The 20,647-nt window shown below is 37.9% G+C and overlaps 1 protein-coding gene and 1 long non-coding RNA gene across 3 annotated transcripts; both read right to left on the minus strand.

Annotated features, from left to right (window-relative positions):
* Nucleotides 1-56: 56 nt before the first annotated feature.
* Nucleotides 57-4,818, minus strand: LOC141914116 (uncharacterized). The gene is made up of 4 exons (XR_012620709.1): nt 4,418-4,818; nt 4,260-4,331; nt 3,855-3,954; nt 57-387 (listed from the first exon to the last, which is right to left on the minus strand). It is a non-coding gene; the product is annotated as an uncharacterized LOC141914116 (long non-coding RNA).
* Nucleotides 4,819-6,444: 1,626 nt separating this feature from the next.
* Nucleotides 6,445-20,479, minus strand: LOC141913891 (ras-related protein Rab-27A-like). 2 transcript variants are annotated; one of them, XM_074805067.1, is made up of 7 exons: nt 20,377-20,479; nt 19,767-19,866; nt 11,006-11,083; nt 10,252-10,358; nt 10,084-10,169; nt 9,573-9,800; nt 6,445-9,219 (listed from the first exon to the last, which is right to left on the minus strand). In XM_074805067.1, the coding sequence occupies exons 3-7, from the start codon at nt 11,073-11,075 to the stop codon at nt 9,030-9,032; spliced, it is 681 nt and encodes a 226-aa protein (XP_074661168.1). In that variant the 5' UTR covers nt 11,076-11,083; nt 19,767-19,866; nt 20,377-20,479; the 3' UTR covers nt 6,445-9,029. The 2 variants fall into 2 exon arrangements, with proteins under 2 accessions (XP_074661168.1, XP_074661169.1); XM_074805068.1 differs by lacking the exons at nt 19,767-19,866; nt 20,377-20,479 and adding an exon at nt 18,942-19,041.
* Between the last annotated feature and the right edge of the window lie 168 nt (nt 20,480-20,647).

The raw sequence follows: 20,647 nt of genomic DNA on the forward strand, positions 1-20,647 counted from the left end.
GTATACGATTTATTTTAATAAAAATTTTTTACAAAAAAAACAATTACAGCCCCCCCTTAATTTTTTGGAAAAAAACAAATAAAGTCCCCCTTCTTTTAAACCCCCCCCCCCGGTGGGGGGGCAGGGGGGTCTCTCAGGCCCATCAATCTAATCCACGAGATGGGGGAGGAGACCCTTTTATCTGAGATCTAATGATCAAATCTGAACAATAAGGTTTTTGACTGGTTTCTGTAAGCTTGGCATCTGAAGCCGGTTGGCTTGGATTCAGCTTGCTAGTGGTTTCTGTGAGCTTGGCTGTTCCTGGTTTCATCTGAAGCCGGTTGGCTTGGATTCAGCTTACTAGTGGTTTCTGTGAGGGTTGGCTGGTCTAGGTTTCATCTGTGAGACCTGCAAAAAGGATTGTAATGACTATTTAAGACCAAACAGTGAATTTAATTGAAGACAATACCTATTTAAGACCAAACAATGAGTTTAATTGAAGACAATACCTATTTAAGACCAAACAATGAGTTTAATTGAAGACAATACCTATTTAAGACCAAACAATGAGTTTAATTGAAGACAATAGCTATTTAAGACCAAACAATGAGTTTAATTGAAGACAATACCTATTTAAAACCAAACAATAAGTTTAATTGAAGACAATACCTATTTAAGTTCAAAACAATGAATATAATTGAAGACAATAGCTATTTAAGACCAAACAATGAGTTTAATTGAAGACAATAGCTATTTAAGTTCAAAACAATGAATATAATTGAAGACAATAGCTATTTAAGTTCAAAACAATGAATATAATTGAAGACAATACCTATTTAAGACCAAACAATGAGTTTAATTGAAGACAATACCTATTTAAGACCAAACAATGAGTTTAATTGAAGACAATAGCTATTTAATTTCAAAACAATGAATATAATTGAAGACAATACCTATTTAAGACCAAACAATGAGTTTAATTGAAGACAATAGCTATTTAATTTCAAAACAATGAATATAATTGAAGACAATAGCTATTTAAGACCAAACAATAAGTTTAATTGAAGACAATAGCTATTTAAGACCAAACAATAAGTTTAATTGAAGACAATAGCTATTTAAGACCAAACAATAAGTTTAATTGAAGACAATAGCTATTTAAGTTCAAAACAATGAATATAATTGAAGACAATACCTATTTAAGACCAAACAATGAGTTTAATTGAAGACAATAGCTATTTAATTTCAAAACAATGAATATAATTGAAGACAATACCTATTTAAGACCAAACAATGAGTTTAATTGAAGACAATAGCTATTTAATTTCAAAACAATGAATATAATTGAAGACAATACCTATTTAAGACCAAACAATGAGTTTAATTGAAGACAATAGCTATTTAAGACCAAACAATGAGTTTAATTGAAGACAATAGCTATTTAATTTCAAAACAATGAATATAATTGAAGACAATACCTATTTAAGACCAAACAATGAGTTTAATTGAAGACAATACCTATTTAAGACCAAACAATGAGTTTAATTGAAGACAATAGCTATTTAAGACCAAACAATGAGTTTAATTGCAGACAATAGCTATTTAATTTCAAAACAATGAATATAATTGAAGACAATACCTATTTAAGACCAAACAATGAGTTTAATTGAAGACAATAGCTATTTAATTTCAAAACAATGAATATAATTGAAGACAATAGCTATTTAAGACCAAACAATAAGTTTAATTGAAGACAATAGTTATTTAAGTTCAAAACAATGAATATAATTGAAGACAATACCTATTTAAGACCAAACAATGAGTTTAATTGAAGACAATAGCTATTTAATTTCAAAACAATGAATATAATTGAAGACAATACCTATTTAAGACCAAACAATGAGTTTAATTGAAGACAATAGCTATTTAATTTCAAAACAATGAATATAATTGAAGACAATACCTATTTAAGACCAAACAATGAGTTTAATTGAAGACAATACCTATTTAAGACCAAACAATGAGTTTAATTGAAGACAATACCTATTTAAGACCAAACAATGAGTTTAATTGAAGACAATAGCTATTTAAGACCAAACAATGAGTTTAATTGAAGACAATAGCTATTTAATTTCAAAACAATGAATATAATTGAAGACAATACCTATTTAAGACCAAACAATGAGTTTAATTGAAGACAATAGCTATTTAATTTCAAAACAATGAATATAATTGAAGACAATAGCTATTTAAGACCAAACAATAAGTTTAATTGAAGACAATAGCTATTTAAGACCAAACAATAAGTTTAATTGAAGACAATAGCTATTTAAGTTCAAAACAATGAATATAATTGAAGACAATACCTATTTAAGACCAAACAATGAGTTTAATTGAAGACAATAGCTATTTAATTTCAAAACAATGAATATAATTGAAGACAATACCTATTTAAGACCAAACAATGAGTTTAATTGAAGACAATAGCTATTTAATTTCAAAACAATGAATATAATTGAAGACAATACCTATTTAAGACCAAACAATGAGTTTAATTGAAGACAATAGCTATTTAAGACCAAACAATGAGTTTAATTGAAGACAATAGCTATTTAATTTCAAAACAATGAATATAATTGAAGACAATACCTATTTAAGACCAAACAATGAGTTTAATTGAAGACAATACCTATTTAAGACCAAACAATGAGTTTAATTGAAGACAATAGCTATTTAAGACCAAACAATGAGTTTAATTGAAGACAATAGCTATTTAATTTCAAAACAATGAATATAATTGAAGACAATACCTATTTAAGACCAAACAATGAGTTTAATTGAAGACAATAGCTATTTAATTTCAAAACAATGAATATAATTGAAGACAATAGCTATTTAAGACCAAACAATAAGTTTAATTGAAGACAATAGCTATTTAAGACCAAACAATAAGTTTAATTGAAGACAATAGCTATTTAAGTTCAAAACAATGAATATAATTGAAGACAATACCTATTTAAGACCAAACAATGAGTTTAATTGAAGACAATAGCTATTTAATTTCAAAACAATGAATATAATTGAAGACAATACCTATTTAAGACCAAACAATGAGTTTAATTGAAGACAATAGCTATTTAATTTCAAAACAATGAATATAATTGAAGACAATACCTATTTAAGACCAAACAATGAGTTTAATTGAAGACAATAGCTATTTTAGACCAAACAATGAGTTTAATTGAAGACAATACCTATTTAAGACCAAACAATGAGTTTAATTGAAGACAATAGCTATTTAAGTTCAAAACAATGAATATAATTGAAGACAATACCTATTTAAAACCAAACAATAAGTTTAATTGAAGACAATAGCTATTTTAGACCAAACAATGAGTTTAATTGAAGACAATAGCTATTTAAGTTCAAAACAATGAGTTTAATTGAAGACAATAGTTATTTAAGACCAAAAAATAAGTTTAATTGAAGACAATACCTATTTAAGTTCAAAACAATAAGTTTAATTGAAGACAATAGCTATTTAAGTTCAAAACAATAAGTTTAATTGAAGACAATAGTTATTTAAGACCAAACAATGAGTTTAATTGAAGACAATAGCTATTTAAGACCAAACAATGAGTTTAATTGAAGACAATAGCTATTTAAGTTCAAAACAATGAATATAATTGAAGACAATAGTTATTTAAGCTATTGGCTATAGAACTAAGTTCGTCTTAGACTGGTCTTAAGTCTAAGCCATGACTATGCAACCGGCCCCTAATGATGATATCTAATTTCATAGTGTTACTGCTCTAACTCTATTGCAACATTGTATATGTTTAAAAACAATTTCAAATAAAGTAAAACATACTTACAAGGTTCTCCTAGTCAGTTATACCGATCACTCGTACACCAAAGGGCGCTCTAGAAGAATGAACATCTCACACCATTCCACAGACATCATCCGACGATTTCCTGAATATAAAAATCATTAAAAAAAGTTAAAATTCGTTTCAGAATTCACCATCTCAAGTTTGGCCACAACCAGTTACAGGTTTGAGTCCACTGTCCGACGGTTAGCTACAACCAACATGTCGCTTTCAAAGATAGATGGCGCCAGCATGCCAAAACGGTTAGGTTCGGGTTCGGGTTCCAGTCCAGAATCCAAAGTTTAGCTACAGCCAACATAATGTAGTTTTCAAATAATAGATGGCGCCACCGTGCCAAGTTCGACCACCGTTCACATACTAATTCACTCAAAAATTTAAACAAAAACTTACCGTTCATTTTCACCAGAGGGCGCTGTCACGAACGGACATCACGAGCCGCAGCCGATCCTCCGACACGATATCCTGCATATAGAAAACAAGTTACAATAGAATTACCGAATTTCCGTTATAAATAATTCTGAAAACGTCATCGAAAGGTTATATCTTACCGGTTCATCGTGTGTTTATTGCCGAGATGCTGGAATGAGTTGCAGCAGCAGTAATCATGTTTCAGTAGCAGACACATAGAAACAGACATCTTCTCGACTCGAGTTCCAGCAGTCTAATGACCACGATGTATTACACACATATACAGGTTGGTAGTATGAACTGGGTCACGGCACGCCTCGTCTCGCCTCGTCTCGCGTCACCAGTTCACCATACACTCATTTCTATACCTGCTTTGTCGAAAGGTCGGCTATGAAAAGAAACCGGTTCTTATTGTAAGCAGCGTCGGCACGGTTACCGAACAATAGCCCGGGGACCATTTGCGCATTCGCAGTAGTTCAGGGGCCATCTCATGATTTACGAGCAAACCGGGGACTGTTTCCTAATATTAATTTGACCAGGGGCCATCTCCTCAGTTCAGACATAGGTTTCATACTGGTTTTGATCTTCGGGACATGGCCCCCTCCGAAATCCTAATTTTCTATACATCAATTTTTCATAGGATTTCGAATGAATTTATAAATGAGCAACAATAGACACAGTTACAGGGCTGCCAACTTCTTAAATCTGCTATCAGTAACTAGTTGAATATTTTCAGTGGCATTTCATTGAAACAATGGAAGAAAATGTTCACAAATTAATCAGTAATCAACAGTTAAGATCCCAAGTATCATCTTTCATATTTCTGTGTACATCAAACAAATCATATCAGTATTTCTCGTTATAAACCAGCTACAACAGTAACAAAAACTGGATATCAGGAAGGCAGTTGGCAGCTCTGTAGCAGAACGTCAGAAGATAGGATGACTTTTCCCACTTCGCATGACGCACGCGAGATAAACTAAATGATGAATGGAGGATGAATTTTCCTCAAACTTAAATTTTATTACAAGAATTTATATAATCTTTATTATAACCAATATATATATACGAAATATAACAATCTTGTGTATCATGTACAGATCCCCAGTATTGGTCACTGATGGATTGCATCTAGCCTCAAGCCGCGGCCGTGTTCACGTCAACCAGTTTTATGGACAATGCTATTCAATTCATACACTAATATATTTATCAAAGAACTAATTAGTTCATAAATACAACTGTGCAGTTATCCAAAATAGGTAAAAATAAATTGAAGATTCATAATTCTTAAGCACCAAAAATGTTATTGAATTGCTAGCGGTCCATAAAACCGAGTGAAGCCCGGTGACGTGAGGGATGATTATCTGTTAGCTGTCTCGTGATGCACTTTCAACTAAAATATCTCAATACTTTGTAACCATTTTAAATATAGTTGTAAATAACCGAATGATCGTTTTAAATGCTCCATTTCGGGCCAGCCTGTTACGGGTTGCCCTATTTCGGGCACAGACCTGGGCCCGCTTTCATAGTCGAGACTTTAGCGGTCTTAAATTGTAAGACTGGTTTTATAGGTTGTTAGATTCGTCAAGTTGGTCTTAGACTATGGAACCAACTTCAGGGCCAAGTTGCAGTCCTGACTTAAATCCAAAAGTGATCTTAAATCTTAAGACTGGTCTTGTTAAGTTGTAAGATTGGCTATAGAACCAAAATGAGTTTAGACTGGTCTGAAGTTGTTAGCTTGGCTATAGAATTACCATGGTCTAAGACTAGTGTTGAACTATGGAACCGGGCCCAGTGTTGATTAACCGAGCTCTCTTAACGAGCTCACTCCGAGCCCTCTTAACGAGCTCACTCTGAGCTCTCTTAACGAGCTCACTCTGAGCTCTCTTAACGAGCTCACTCTGAGCTCTCTTAACGAGCTCACTCCGAGCTCTCTTAACGAGCTCACTCTGACTAATTACTACCAATTAATACTTTAATCACATACACGTAGTCAATCACTATACACAAATAATAATAATTACTTCTTTTTCATTAACGATCAATCAATTATAATATATTTATATATAGTGTAATATATTAAGAAAATATAATTATCATATAAGTTTAATAATAATGATAATAATAATAATAATAATAATAATAATAATAATAATATAGATTCATGACAATAAAATAGATCGTTTTTTTCCCTCCGTTCTTCTTTTTACACGCTATATAATATATAAACCCATTCATTCCGGTATCCATGGATACTCAGGATCGCTGTAGCAACAATGAGAACCGACGACGACCATAGCATCGGTCGTTAATCGAGATAATAGTAGCAACAATGAGGAACTATGGTAACTAATAAAGACAATAGCAACAATGAAAGGGGGAGACGTAGTAATAATTTAACAGCTTAACAACAATTATTTTAAAGTAAATCTTCTTGTTTTATAAATAAGTTTTAATTCACAGTTCACGCATTTCAGTTGGTAATGTTCGACACTCATCAGGGATAATTAATTTATTACGTACACATAAAATTTGAATGTTTTAAACCCCCCTCCCCCTTTTACATAAAATCGGCCATTTGTTCATATACATTGAGCATTACTCTCCCCTTTCCCAAATGCGTACGTAATAAATGAATGACCCCCGAGTGTTTTTAAAATGGAACCAATTACTGTAGATGGTGTAAAGATGACTTGTTTAGAGTTAATGACTCGATACCAGAATCTGACTCCAATTCACGCCAGGGGCCGATCCACGGGGCGTTCCGTTTATAACCCCCAAAATTTCAGGCGCTCGCTGTAGAGCCTGAGCACAATATTCTTTAAACAGCTACATTTCCATGTTAAAATCAGCCCAAACAATATACATGGTTTGTGCTGCTGGCATCCGGCTCAGACCTCAATCCCGGCGTGCCTGGAGTCTATAACAACTGTACCTTATTGTTTTTAAGTAACTATGATTAGTATAACAAATAATGTTTTGATTCTGTCTTCGCTGTTTCTATGATCACCAGCAGACGATATATATAAATACTTCCGATACTTTGAGCCACGTTTTTCTATCAGAGCTAAAATAAAACGATACCTTGTCTCTCCTAATCGGCCGGGTCGCTTTTGTAAACTGGAATAAAATTTGTAATCAGTTCATTTCTATAACTGCCGCGTCTGTTATTGTTAGCCTGATCATGATTTTAAACTACATGGTAGATTGGGCCGCAGGCCGGGTCAACTTTTAAACTCAGCAGAAATGAGAGAAACAAGGTATCGATTCTTTTAGGCTTATTAATACTTTATACGTTTAAACTAAACTAATAACAATTTGACATCTTTAAACTCTACGTTCATTCGATCAATATTTCCTCTACATTCTACAGACATCTACGGTCATTAAGTATATTATGCCTGCTAATCACTAGTCATTTGTTTAATAAGTCCCGCCTCCAACAGTTATTACATATATACCTACGAATAGTAATGAGCGTTTATGAAACGATTGATAATAAATTAAGCTTACATAAAGAACGTTTGCAATATATTTTACTGGTTTTTTTTAATTCAGGTTAAAGTTTCTCTATGAAATATATACATTTTACTCATAAATCTCTCACTTATTTTTTGCTTGATGATTTCACGATTATTTTTGCTTGCGACTTTTCATGCAAGGTATGCGCGCACATTACTGACAGGCCTTTCACAAAAACTCAAGAATAAACAGAACCAAGTTTCGTGGACCCTGTAAAACTGAGCCCACTTCCCTATTTCTGAACCAGTTCCACAGTTCTGAACCTAGCTCTAGGTTTCTGAACCCAGTTTCACAGTTATGAACCTAGCTCTAGGTTTCTGAACCCAGTTCCACAGTTCTGAACCTAACTCCAGGTTTCTGAACCCAGTAATGAGATCACAGATTTGATTCTGATTTGAAATGAAACTACCTGTAATTAACCTGCAGCATCTAACATTACAGGCATTTGTGGAACTGGATCCTGAACTAAGGAAGTGGATCGCGATTGAGATTTTGTTGTTTAGTTTATGGAGAAATGAATGATTTTGGGTGTGGTTTTTGTGAAACACAGAGGATGCGTTTCACTTTGATTATCACAATGATTAATATACAAGCAATCAGTCTATGTTCATTCTCTACCCTGCTATTTAATACATGATGATTCACAGCCATTATCTCAGCAAACTCGGCTTAATTTCACACATAACAGTTTCATCGTAACCACTTCAAACAGTTAGTACTTACTGATCATTTCATTGACAACTTATTCAAATGACAACTTACACTAAAGTATGATGAATTAGAAATACAAATTTTGGACTCAAAAACAGATAAAACATTGATTTACCAGACGACAACCTCTGTAGGAGTCTAAACGTCTCTCAACAACCCAGGGGCCGGTTTTATAGACTGGTATTAACTTTAACCCTGGGGTTAATCCAGTTGAAAATGAATCGAGTTAGCCCGCTGGGTTAAACTTAATACTACTCCATAAAACTGGCTCCAGAAATATAATTTTTTTTTCAATTTGTAAAATACTGAATCAGTGGCCGATATTTTTCAGGTTTCCACCTCCACAAATTAAGCAAAGTTTACCAGGTAAGATCTGTTGAAACAGGGTTATATAGGTTCGCAAGAGGAGGGGGGTGGGAATCTTTGAATGTACTGCATCTTACACAGTGTCGTACAACCTCACTTGCCAGTATCCGAACACGCGCTCACTCGCACTCACTCGCCCGTGTAAGTTTCTATCTAACAGGAGCAGCCGTTGGATTTTTGTTCACCAGGTGGCGTCGCGGTGACTATCGAACCGCTGCGAACGCCCGGAAATTGACTCTTGTCGACGTAATGTTCCATTCGTAGCATTACACTGTCCAGTAAACATTCAACGGCTTTCTCTACGTTCTGACCGGTCGCGGCGCTCGTCTCAAAATACGCTAATCTGTCAATCAAATAAACAGAGGGAGGGGTCAAAATACGCTAATCTGTCAATCAAACAAACAGAGGGAGGGGTCAAAGAACGTTACACAAAATATTTCAACATTTTATTTGACAATTTTTTTCTGAAAATGAGATTTATATCATCATCAATTTTTAGCCAAGGTCCAGAGTTCTATAATTCTGGATCCAACTGTAGAACTGGATCCGGAACTGTGGAACTGAGTGCAGAACTGTGGAACTGAGTGCAGAACTGTGGATCTGGATCCGGAACTGTGGAACAGGATCCTGAACTGTGGAACTGGATCCAGAACTGTGGAAGTGGATAGTGATTGGAAATCAGGATGTAATATTTACCCATATTTTTGCGCGAGGTCCTTCGCCTTTTCCTCGGTGACCTGTCGCGTGTCCTCGAGGTCGGCCTTGTTTCCGCACAACACGATATCGGGATTCTCGCAATACGCGTGCGTCTGTAACTGTGACAACCAGTTACGAATGTTCAAAAACGATTTCTCCGACGTCAGATCGAACAATAAGAGGAAACCCATCGCGTCGCGGAAAAATGCCGTCGTCAAACTACGAAATCTGAAAATAGAGAAAAATAAACTAAATCACATTTTTGATTTTCCTCTGATTTTTAGCCTTTAAAAAAAAAAATAAATTCCCAGACTTTTCTGAAGTACATGTAATCACATTTTTGATTTTCCCCTTATTTTAAGCTTTTTCTGATAAGAAATTTCCCTGACTTAACCCCGTGTACCAGGTAAGTGGCCGCCTGCTCGTTACATACAGCAGTATTATTAATTAGTTCGGGGGGATTCGTCTTAACCAGGCTGCTGTCCGCTTGCTGTCAGTTTCTAGCGCTTACCGTTCTTGACCAGCCGTATCCCACAGTTGAAGATGTATCCGTTGACTACGACCTACATTTCCGTCTATTGTTGGCGCGCGGTGAACCTACGATTACAAAATCCAAACATATATTTACAAATATTCAACCGATACCGCCGACGCGACACCTGGTGGTCGTTATACGTACTAATCGTTTTTCGCGGAAGTCGATCCCGACTGTGGATATGAATTTAGAGTTGAACATGTTGTCCGTGTATTGATATAATAAACTAGTTTTACCAACTCCGGAATCACCTGAAATATAATCAAATACTACAGTTATAGATAGACGCATGGATCCCTGTGAAATAGGTGAAACACATCGGTTTATAACATAATTCATAACAATATCCATATTAAATCCTATGATTTACAGCCCAGTGCGATATTGAATTGATACCAAATCTTTAATGAATTTGCACTCAGGATATAACTAGAATTATGGAGTTAATGTTGAATATAGATAGATGTTGAGGACGCAGGAAATTGCTATGAATGACGAGTCAGTGGTTTACCAACTACATCGACACCAACAGTTACAGGGGGAGAGGTTGAGAGGGAGAGAGGGAGGGAGAGGATAGAGTGGGAGGGAAAGAGAGGGAGTGGGAGGGAGGGAGAGGTTGAGAGAGAAGGGAGTGAAATGGAGAGAGGGAGAGGAAAGTCAGAGGGACTGAAGAGTTTACAAAGCTGTTGAAATTGATTTTCTCGATCTCCGGTAACACAGGAACACGACAACAATCAACCAGTTTCCACGGTGCATTTAGACTGGTTTCCGCAGTGCGTTAAGACTGGTTTCCGCTGTGCGTTTAGACTGGTTCCCTCGGCAAATATAGTTTTATGGAGGCTGTATATACATTTCCAGAACAGTCTAAGCGTCGTGCCTATCCAATAGCTATACATACCCAACGCGAGAAATTTGATGAGGTAGTCATATTCACCGGCGCCCCCTGTGTGATTCGACGAATCGCCCATTTCAAGATCTGAAAAATTCGAAACAATAATTCGATTAATGCGAGCTCGTAGATGTGAGAAACAGTGGAAGAGAAAGTTATCAGGGTTTAATTGAGCGTTAAATCGAGTATAGATTAGGGAGCGCGGTAGAGCGCGGTATGGAGCGCGGTATCACCTGAAGGTACGAGAGCGAGGAGAGCAAGGTAGTTCACTCGAGCTAAAATAAAATCAAAACCCGCCACGTCATAACCTGAGTAAAACTATACCCTACTCGGTAGCGGTGGGACTACAGTGGGACTGTTTCATCGAGTCCCTGAAATTAGAATCAGAGAACTCAACAGTGTGATGGGATTGCTGTAAATATTTCAACCCAGTTGACTGACAATATAAGGTTTTTCCAAATGAGGCAGCATAGAGATGACTTCAGTAATGTGACAGTATATCTTAACTTAACTCTTGCTGGGGCACAACTCAGAAAGAAGAATATTTCAGAAAGATGATCAATTCAGTAGCTGGCGAAGAAATAAGGGAATATCTAAAAATCCTAATGTGGCATTGTTTAAGGCAGAAGGTCTATTCTACCATTATCCAAAGGGGATATGCTCATGAAGAGTTGATTTAGGCATAAACCCGTTCCTGGACTGAGAGGGGGCATAAACCCGTTCCTGGACTGAGAGGGGGCATAAACCCGTTCCCGGACTGAGAGGGGGGGGGTTGTTTCCATCAGTGGTCTAACTGCATCTAATGTGACACTAGAAACATGTAAAATCTATACTAACATTGAATACAACATTTTCCGCTTTCTGCGCAGATTCTAAAAATTCTACTATGCAAAAATTGAATTTTAAAAAAGATGGCTAAAATATCGTCTAGACAACTGACAGAAAGAAGATGATTTTGAAAGAGGAATTTCAATCCCCATAGCAACTGTGTGGCTCCCGAGAGACAGAGAGAGAGAGAGAGGCTACTTTTACAGTATTGTAGCGAAATCAATAAATCAAAATACAAAAACAACAAGCTTTAAATTGTAAAACGAGCATGAAATGAAAAATTAGATTTAATTCACAGATTCACTTATCGTAGACATAGTGTAGTAGACATTGCGCTCATTTCAGATCTGAATTACTCCTAAACTCGAATATATCCAACTTCAGCATCTACTCACCTCAGATAGATCACAAATTTTCTCCTAAATGGTCAGACTCGAGCGCAGTCTACTGTTTGCCTACCGACCTTTTCGAAGTCCCTATAGTCACTGTCAGTTTGATAAAACGTCGATATTTTAGATGGACACAAAATGTCTTATCAAAACTTTACAGTTAAATTTAACCTCTAGAATTCTGTTCTCTGAAATGAGCTAATTCTAACTGCGATAGGCGTCCAAATTTAACCCGCGTTGCGCAATTTCAGTTCCATATTTACAACATAACCTAATCTTAAGTTAGCACAAAGAAATCTAACCTTTTAACAAAGAGAATATATGAAATCTGTCCCGGAAATAAACCCAAAACCCGAATCAAACTGGACCCAGTTATTCTAGTTCTGAGTTACGCGATAATTACAGTTCATAGACGATAAAACTGGATTCACATTTTATTGAACTATTGATAGTAAAGTTGTTTTTTTTTCTAAAGTAAACTGGAAATCAATCCACTGTACCCGCGGTCTAATTGTGACTATAGGCGCCGGCGACAACAGAATTAGGCCTTCGATGTTTGAATTAAAACAGCTCTTTATTTAACTAGAGACGCTCAATATTGTCGATATTGATCACACAAACCACTTACGATTATCACGATTCATTCCACTTTCTCGATTAAAAATACGTCCAATAATTCAACGATATATATATATGGGGGCAGACGGACGACACTATAACAGCGGTGTGGTGCGGCCGCGTAGATACTTCAGCACTAGTAAATTAACCTCCGTATAAACACGTTATTCTCAGTACTTGTTCAGAATTGCCACAAATATTTCTTTTGATCGACCTCGCACGGCACGGGGCCCGGGGTATTGTATAAAAGGGATTATTGTATTAATACTGACCTTCTACTGGTTTTTCGTTTTAATTATCTATGTCATTTAAACACTTATATACACAAGTTGTATTAAGCCCTCGGATTTGTAAGAGACATAAATCTCTCTCTCTCTTTCTCGCGATAATTCGTCCTAGACCTAATTCTCGATTTCTATACTTCAAATATTTCGAGGCCGATTTAACGGCTAGGGCCACTTTTATTTCACTTGCTTCATCCCGGACATTGTTTTCCCTGACTTGATCTGTTAAGAATCCAATCCGATTATTAACGAAATTTTGGATCAAAACATCCCACGGAGAGCATGTGTAACAGTTAAAACTCTAACTCACAACTGTGCAACTAATTTCAATCAGCAAAGTGAAAAAAAAATCTGCCGTATTGAAGAGTTTTCATTACAAAGTGAATCTGTAAATTTGTCATCGAAAGACGAAATTGAAAAAAAAAAACAAAAACTTGAAACCGAAAAAAATATTGCATTACCTAATCACGAAAAATGAATGAACACAACGCAACACGTTGCAGCTGCTGCCCGTAAAACACTTACCAAAATTATACCTGACAAAGTCAGGTTCCATTCTAACAAATCTGTTAATGATATCGAAATATCGTATTAATAATACAAGCAAAAAGCAAATTATGGCTTTTGAATACGAGGTTTGCGCAAACATGTCTGCGCCGAAGGGACTGGACAACTGACATAAAATACAGAGCAGCAATTATTTGATATCTCATGAGAATTTGGGTAGAAAAATATCAGATATATCAAATACTAGTGATATCATCATCATCATAGATTACAATAACATTGAATAATAAAACAATGACTGGGAGCATTTTAATATTATATCAACACATAACAAACAGTACAGATGGGATAGGGGAGAGGGGAGAGAAGGGGGAGAGGGAGAGAGGGAGAGGGGAGAAGGGAGAGGGGAGAAGGGAAAGGAGAGGGGAGAGGGAGGGGAGAAGGGAGAGGAGGGGAGGAGAGAAGAGGGAGAGGAGAGAAGGGGAGAGTGGAGAAGAGAGAGGATAATTGAAAGGAGAGGGAGAGAGGATAAGGGAGATGAGAGGAGAGAGATGAGAGGAGGGAGAGGTGAGGGGAGAGAGATGAGTGGAGGGAGAGGTGAGGGGAGGGAGTTAAGAGAAAGTAATGAAGCAGAATAATGTCTAATTTTTAAAGACCACAACATTTGCAAATACATTTAAAATAATCAAGAAATTCATTTAAAAATTGACTATTTGGAACTGCGAATGATTGTCACTGTGCAGCGGTTTATGCGGAGGAGAGGAGAGACAATCACAGCGTACAGCTAGAACTCCGCTGAGGGTTGAATTATTACGATTACAATTACCGTAATCTAAAGGGATTCATTTTTACCATTAGAGGAAATTACAGCAATTTGTAATAGCAGCGAGAGACAGCAGTAGAGATGTGAACAATGGCAATCACTGTCACTGGTACAGTGCAGTAGAGAGAAGGGCAACACACTGGTACAGTAGTGAACCAGAGAAATCTTACAGGAACCTCAGTTAAATTGTCAGTAAAATCATCTGCGACTTGTAACACTGAAGAAGTGGTCAGTAGCCTGGCTAACTGAGCAGGTGGTCAACAGCCTGGTTAAGTGAATCAGCAGTCAGCAGCCTAGTTAACTGAACCAGTGGTCAGCAGCCTGGTTAACTGAACCAGTGGTCAGCAGCCTAGTTAACTGAACCAGTGGTCAGCAGCCTGATTAACTGAGCCAGTAGTCAGCAGCCTGGTTAACTGAACCAGTGGTCAGCAGCCTAGTTAACTGAACCAGTGGTCAGCAGCCTGATTAACTGAGCCAGTGGTCTGCAGCCTGGTTAACTGAACCAGTGGTCAGCAGCCTAGTTAACTGAACCAGTGGTCAGCAGCCTGATTAACTGAGCCAGTGGTCTGCAGCCTGGTTAAGTGAACCGGTGGTCAGCAGCCTGGTTAAGTGAATCAGCGGTCAGCAGTCTGGTTAGCTGAGCCAGCGGTCAGTAGCCTGGTTAACTAAACAGAGCAGCTTAATTAAGCCAATATTAAAAGCAGGACAGATGAGTTGTGATTTAATATCAGTCTGTTCGAAGGTACACAGTGTTTGTAGATGCCGCAGTCTCTATCTATATCTCTCAATATCAATCTCACTAATGAACTTCCTCGGCTGCAGTATAAATATAACCGATGTCATTCAGGTGAATATTTGATCTATCTGTGGATATTAAACCATCTAATGAATGTCCTCGCTACAGTACAACTAGACCGATATCATTAACATTATAGGATATTTGATCGCTCCGAACAGATGACATGCAATATCCAGGTGCCATGATACCCAGAGATAAAGAAAAGAGATATCCGTCATACTTGGGTAGAGAGGGTGAGGGGAGGAGTGATATAGGAGGCCAGGAGGGAGATACAGAGAATGTAGTGAAGAGAAGAGAGTGGGGAAAGGAAGAGAGAGAGAGGGGGAGTGAGAGGGGAGGAAGAAATAGATAGAAGAGAGGGTAGAGTGGGGAGGAGGGAGGAAATGAGGGAGAGGGAGAGGGAGAAAGAGGGTAGAGTGGGGAGGGATAGGAAAGAGTGTGATGGAGTGATGGCAGAGGGGAGAGGAGGGGAGAGGGAGAGAGGGGAGAAAGGGGAGGGAGGAGTGAGGAAGGAGGGGAGAGGAGAGGGAGAAAGGGGAGAGGGGAGAGGGGAGAGGGAAGGAGAGGAGAGAAAAAAGTTTAATGAACGGCGATATAAAACTTACCGAAGCCTCACACAATGAATTCAATGTCAGTGAAATAAATCAAACGAATAAAACGTGGACGAAGTCTCTGAAATAATTCCCTGATTAATGACTGATAATACTGAGGATTAAAACACGACTATAAATCAGCGATAGAACAGTGAGACGACAGTGAGAGATCGGAGTCGCTCGCTGACTCTCGGAGTCATTCGCTCGGGCTCCTCGTGACTGTCGCACCAGATACTGATCCGATACACGGATAATCTCTAATATAATCCTCGTTAATCTAATCCGATTTCAAGCATCTGTTTTATATATTGTAATTCCGCAATCATCTAGTTGTCACAGCCGCTGCTGCTGCTGCTGCCGCTGCCGCTGCCGCTGCTGCTGCCGCTAGCTGAATACAAACTCAACTGTTTTAAATACAACACACACAGTTTCTGTATTCTGTATTTTGTATTCATAATGTGTATTCTTTGTATTAGTATGTATACAAAATAGAGCTGATGATTTTGTTTTTTTTTTAGGGAAAAACGATAAATCTTTCATGTCCCCTCTCCCCTTCCATTTACAGCAGGGTGAACCCAGAGGGCGACTCGGGAGGTTCCTACTCCCTTTCTGATAAACGGCCCTTTTGAAAATCACATGTGAAATATTCCACCCGACAAGGATCTATGACAGAAGCCCAGACGCAGGAAAAATGATCAGTTTTTGCTTGCCCTACACAGGACAAATGATCAGTTTTTGCCTGCCCTACACAGGACAAATGATCAGTTTTTGCCTGCCCTACACAGGACAAATGATCAGTTTTTGCCTGCACTCCACAGGACAAATGATCAGTTTTTGCCTGCCCTACACAGGACAAATGATCAGTTTTTGCCTGCACTCCACAGGACAAATGATCAGTTTTTGCCTGCCCTACACAGGACAAATGATCAGTTTTTGCCTGCACTCGACAATTCAAACAATTACTTTAATAAGGATGTACTGACATGTTTCAACGAACAGCGCTGCAGTATATATATACACTACTGATAACTATCACATCACTGTGTGTGTGACAATGTGACAACTGATCGAATGAAAATATATTCAATGAGTAAAAACAAATATAAATTTCAGAACGACGACAGCTGCAGGAATTGTCATCATCATCGACAAACGTTATAGATATTAAAACTATTTCATCATATTTCATGAAAGCGTCAATTTACGTGTATATATATAATACTCTTACATGTACAGGAGGGAGTGTATCGATATGTTATAAATATACTGATCAGTTAAAAATAAAAACTGTTACGAATTTGAATTTCACTGATCAGTTAAAAATAAAAACTGTTACGAATTTGAATTTCACTGATCAGTTAAAAATAAAAACTGTTACGAATTTGAATTTCACTGATCAGTTAAAAATAAAAACTGTTATGAATTTGAATTTCACTGATCAGTTGAAAATAAAAACCGTTACGAATTCGAAATTCAAAATTGAAAAAAAAACCAGGAGAGTATCTCTCATAATACGATAAGACTTGTACCACACTGCGGTGAGACGAAATTCAACTCGCAAGATTAACTAAGATAGCTGCCAGGCAGCTTCTTCATGGGCGCCCTAAGTCGTGTTGATGATGATAATACTCGATGATTTAGACTTAAAAGGATGAAACTAACCGTACACATCACGATACCGTATAAATTCAGACTCATTCTCATTTCCTTAGAGATGTACGAGAGACCTCCCTACTTCTCCATTAGCAGACCTCCTCCCTGTTACTAGGGAGAGAGGTATAGCAGACCTCCTCCCTGTTACTAGGGAGGGAGGTCCCTACTCCCTGTTACTAGGGAGGAGGTACGACAGACCTCCTCCCTAGTAACAGGGAGAGAGGTATAGCAGACCTCCTCCCTGTTACTAGGGAGAGAGGTATAGCAGACCTCCCTACTCCCTGTCTCTAGGGAGGGAGGTCCCTACTCCCCTGTTACTAGGGAGGGAGGTCCCTACTCCCCTGTTACTAGGGAGGGAGGTCCCTACTCCCCTGTCTCTAGGGAGGGAGGTCCCTACTCCCTGTCTCTAGGGAGGGAGGTCCCTACTCCCCTGTCTCTAGGGAGGGAGGTCCCTACTCCCCTGTCTCTAGGGAGGGAGGTCCCTACTCCCTGTCTCTAGGAAAGTATGGTATGCAGTCATGTAGCAATTTCTCTTTCATCTACATTTAATTCGCAATGTTTAATATCGAATCATTGGCAAATATTCATTATATATCGCGATATATAGAATATTGAAATACCAGCCACGGTGCACGGCAGCAAGATAAATTAGAGATGTGAGAATTGACCAACTGTTCATCTTCACTCGCGATACAGTTAGACCGGTTTATATTGCCTCATCTCTCGTAGACAGACATCACGTGGATTTAAGTAATCACATTTACTGAAGTCATCATCTACCGACATTTCTCAATGAGTCTCAATTTGTATTTCTAATCCAATCTACTAAGTGTAGGTCATCTCATTGCTGAAGAAGTCTCTATTTTTTAGGTACAAATTTGCATTTTCCTTTTATTCGTAAGTCATCAACAAAATTATTGTAGTCACTAGGATGACTTTAGTGACTGGCTGGCTGGCTGACCGACTGACTGACTTGTACCTCTAACCTAGACATAACCTTCTTTTTGAAATTCAGTAAAATATAGGCCTATTACATTTGTATTCATAAGTCGTCCGATAGTTTACCTTTGAGATCAAAGTCGTAGTCGAACGAATGGAAAGAAATCAAATTCAATTTCAGCGGAGAGAATGGAGGAGACTGGATCTGAGATAAAGTCGGTCTCCGTCAGTACGGGATACGTGTTCGTTCAGATTGCAGGATGAACACTGTGTGTATAGTACTAATTCAATCATAGATTTAATAGACCCCACGAGAATCCAGCACATAGAACGATCAAGCATTCATGTTTCATGCTAGAAGAGTTAGTCTGTCAGGATATTGCTGCTGCTGCTGCTGCTGCTGCTGCTGCTGCTGCTGCTGCTGCTGCTGCTGCTGCTGCTGCTGCTGCTGCTGCTGCTGCTGCTGTCTCATTAAACTCATATATCTATTTATTTATTAGTCACAAACTCACCCGGTCAGGTGCCAAACCGGTGCATTTCAAATCAGATATAACAGTACCTGCATGTGACATCAATATCTATTAAGATACGTAAAGTGCGTATCTGAAAAGATGGATTCTACCAACTACAAGTAGTTCACGTTTTGGACTGGTTCCCGGCAATCTCTCATGTTTATTTGTATAATGAAGAAAAAAGAGCCCAGGCAACCAGTCTAACGGTACTTCATAATATTACATCATCAGTGAAACTCAGTGACACACATTCAACTTCTATTTATCTAAATAACCACATTATCGGTAGCTGCTGCTGTTGATGCTGGAATTGCTGATGACAGAAATAAATTGAGGAATTCAATGAATGGGAGACTGGGTTACAGACTGAAAGACCGTCCGTTCTCCGGCAGTGGTCTCAGCAATAATTGATTTATAGGTTTCATTTACAACTAAGTGATTCCAACCAGAACTGAGAGTGTTTTCATAGAAAACAGACTGAGACAGAGGAGAGGGGAGGAGAGGGGAGAGGGAGGACTAGAGCGCAGAGACGGAGAGAGAAAAGGGACAGAGGATAAAAAAGCTAAGTGACTCCAACCAGAACCAGAGTGCTTTCATTGAAAACAGACTGAAAGAGACAGAGAAAGGACAGAGAAATGAGGGAGAGGGACAGGGAGAGAGAGAGGAGGGAGAGGGACAGGGAGAGAGAGAGGAGGGAGAGGGACAGGAAGAGAGAGAGGAGGGAGAGGGACAGGGAGAGAGAGGAAATGGTGAAAAGGGAGGAGAGGAAGGAGAGGAGAGAGAGGAGAGGAAGGAGGGAAGAGAAACTCAATAACTGTTACTCACCAGTTTTAGTTGATCGTACAGTTTGAATTATACACCACGTCCACAGCACAGTTTTATTAGTAGGAATAGTAGAGAGAATTAGCTCCAGGTCTTTTTACACCTAGGAAAAACAAAACATCAAAATCAATCGAGGGGAACAATCACTGAATTGATTGACGAATCAATCTCTACCTAAATGATAATATTAACTCAAATCTCTCTCTATTTCATTGCACTATCGAAGAGTGAGACATGAGGAGTTCCACTTCCAGCAAGTCCACTAGCCACACTACCACGCTGACTGTTGTCACTGACACTACTGTTGTACTGGCACTGCCTGACTGACTGTGTGGTGCTGCAGTGCACAGTTGAATCATATGGATACTAACAAATAGCAGTTTGGCAACTTAAAACTCCATCGCTCCACAGTCAACCCCAATCCCTCTATCCTCTCCAACCTTATTAGACATCATTTTTTATTTTTATATCAGATGTTGGCGCGAACAAATAAATGAAAATTGAAATTTAAACTTCGCGGTTCGGGTATTCCAACACCAGTTCGTCGTTGATTTACCGGCGAAATAAATCGCGTATCGCTGCAAAACCGATATAAAACTAACGACAATCTTACCTAGATCAGAACGGCGATAAGAAATGCAGCTGTAATCCAACGATTATCCGTGATAATCCCTTTTTAATCCGGACACTTAAATCAACTCGATTCAAAAACAACATCGGCCATTTTATAACAACCAAGTACAATTCAATTAGATTATATTTATCAAAAGTCAATTTTTTATATTGACAAATTTCTCCGTAATAGCGACACAATCTATAGCCGCGCCGAGCTTTAGATAGATTCTTACATTAAACTGGGAATATTTGGAATGTTGGAAAATGGG

Source organism: Tubulanus polymorphus, chromosome 12 (genome assembly GCF_964204645.1).
Source record: "Tubulanus polymorphus chromosome 12, tnTubPoly1.2, whole genome shotgun sequence".
NCBI classification, from domain to species: domain Eukaryota; kingdom Metazoa; phylum Nemertea; class Palaeonemertea; order Tubulaniformes; family Tubulanidae; genus Tubulanus; species Tubulanus polymorphus.

Excerpts from the sequence above, each read along its gene's own strand:
- LOC141913891 (XM_074805067.1), bottom strand. The coding sequence starts at position 11,075 with ATGGGCGATTCGTCGAATCACACAGGGGGCGCCGGTGAATATGACTAC. Across the intron at positions 10,170-10,251 it reads ACTTCCGCGAAAAACGATTA|GTTCACCGCGCGCCAACAAT; the intron begins GTACGTATAACG and ends TTGTAATCGTAG. Across the intron at positions 9,220-9,572 it reads GACCTCGCGCAAAAATATGG|ATTAGCGTATTTTGAGACGA; the intron begins GTAAATATTACA and ends TTTGATTGACAG.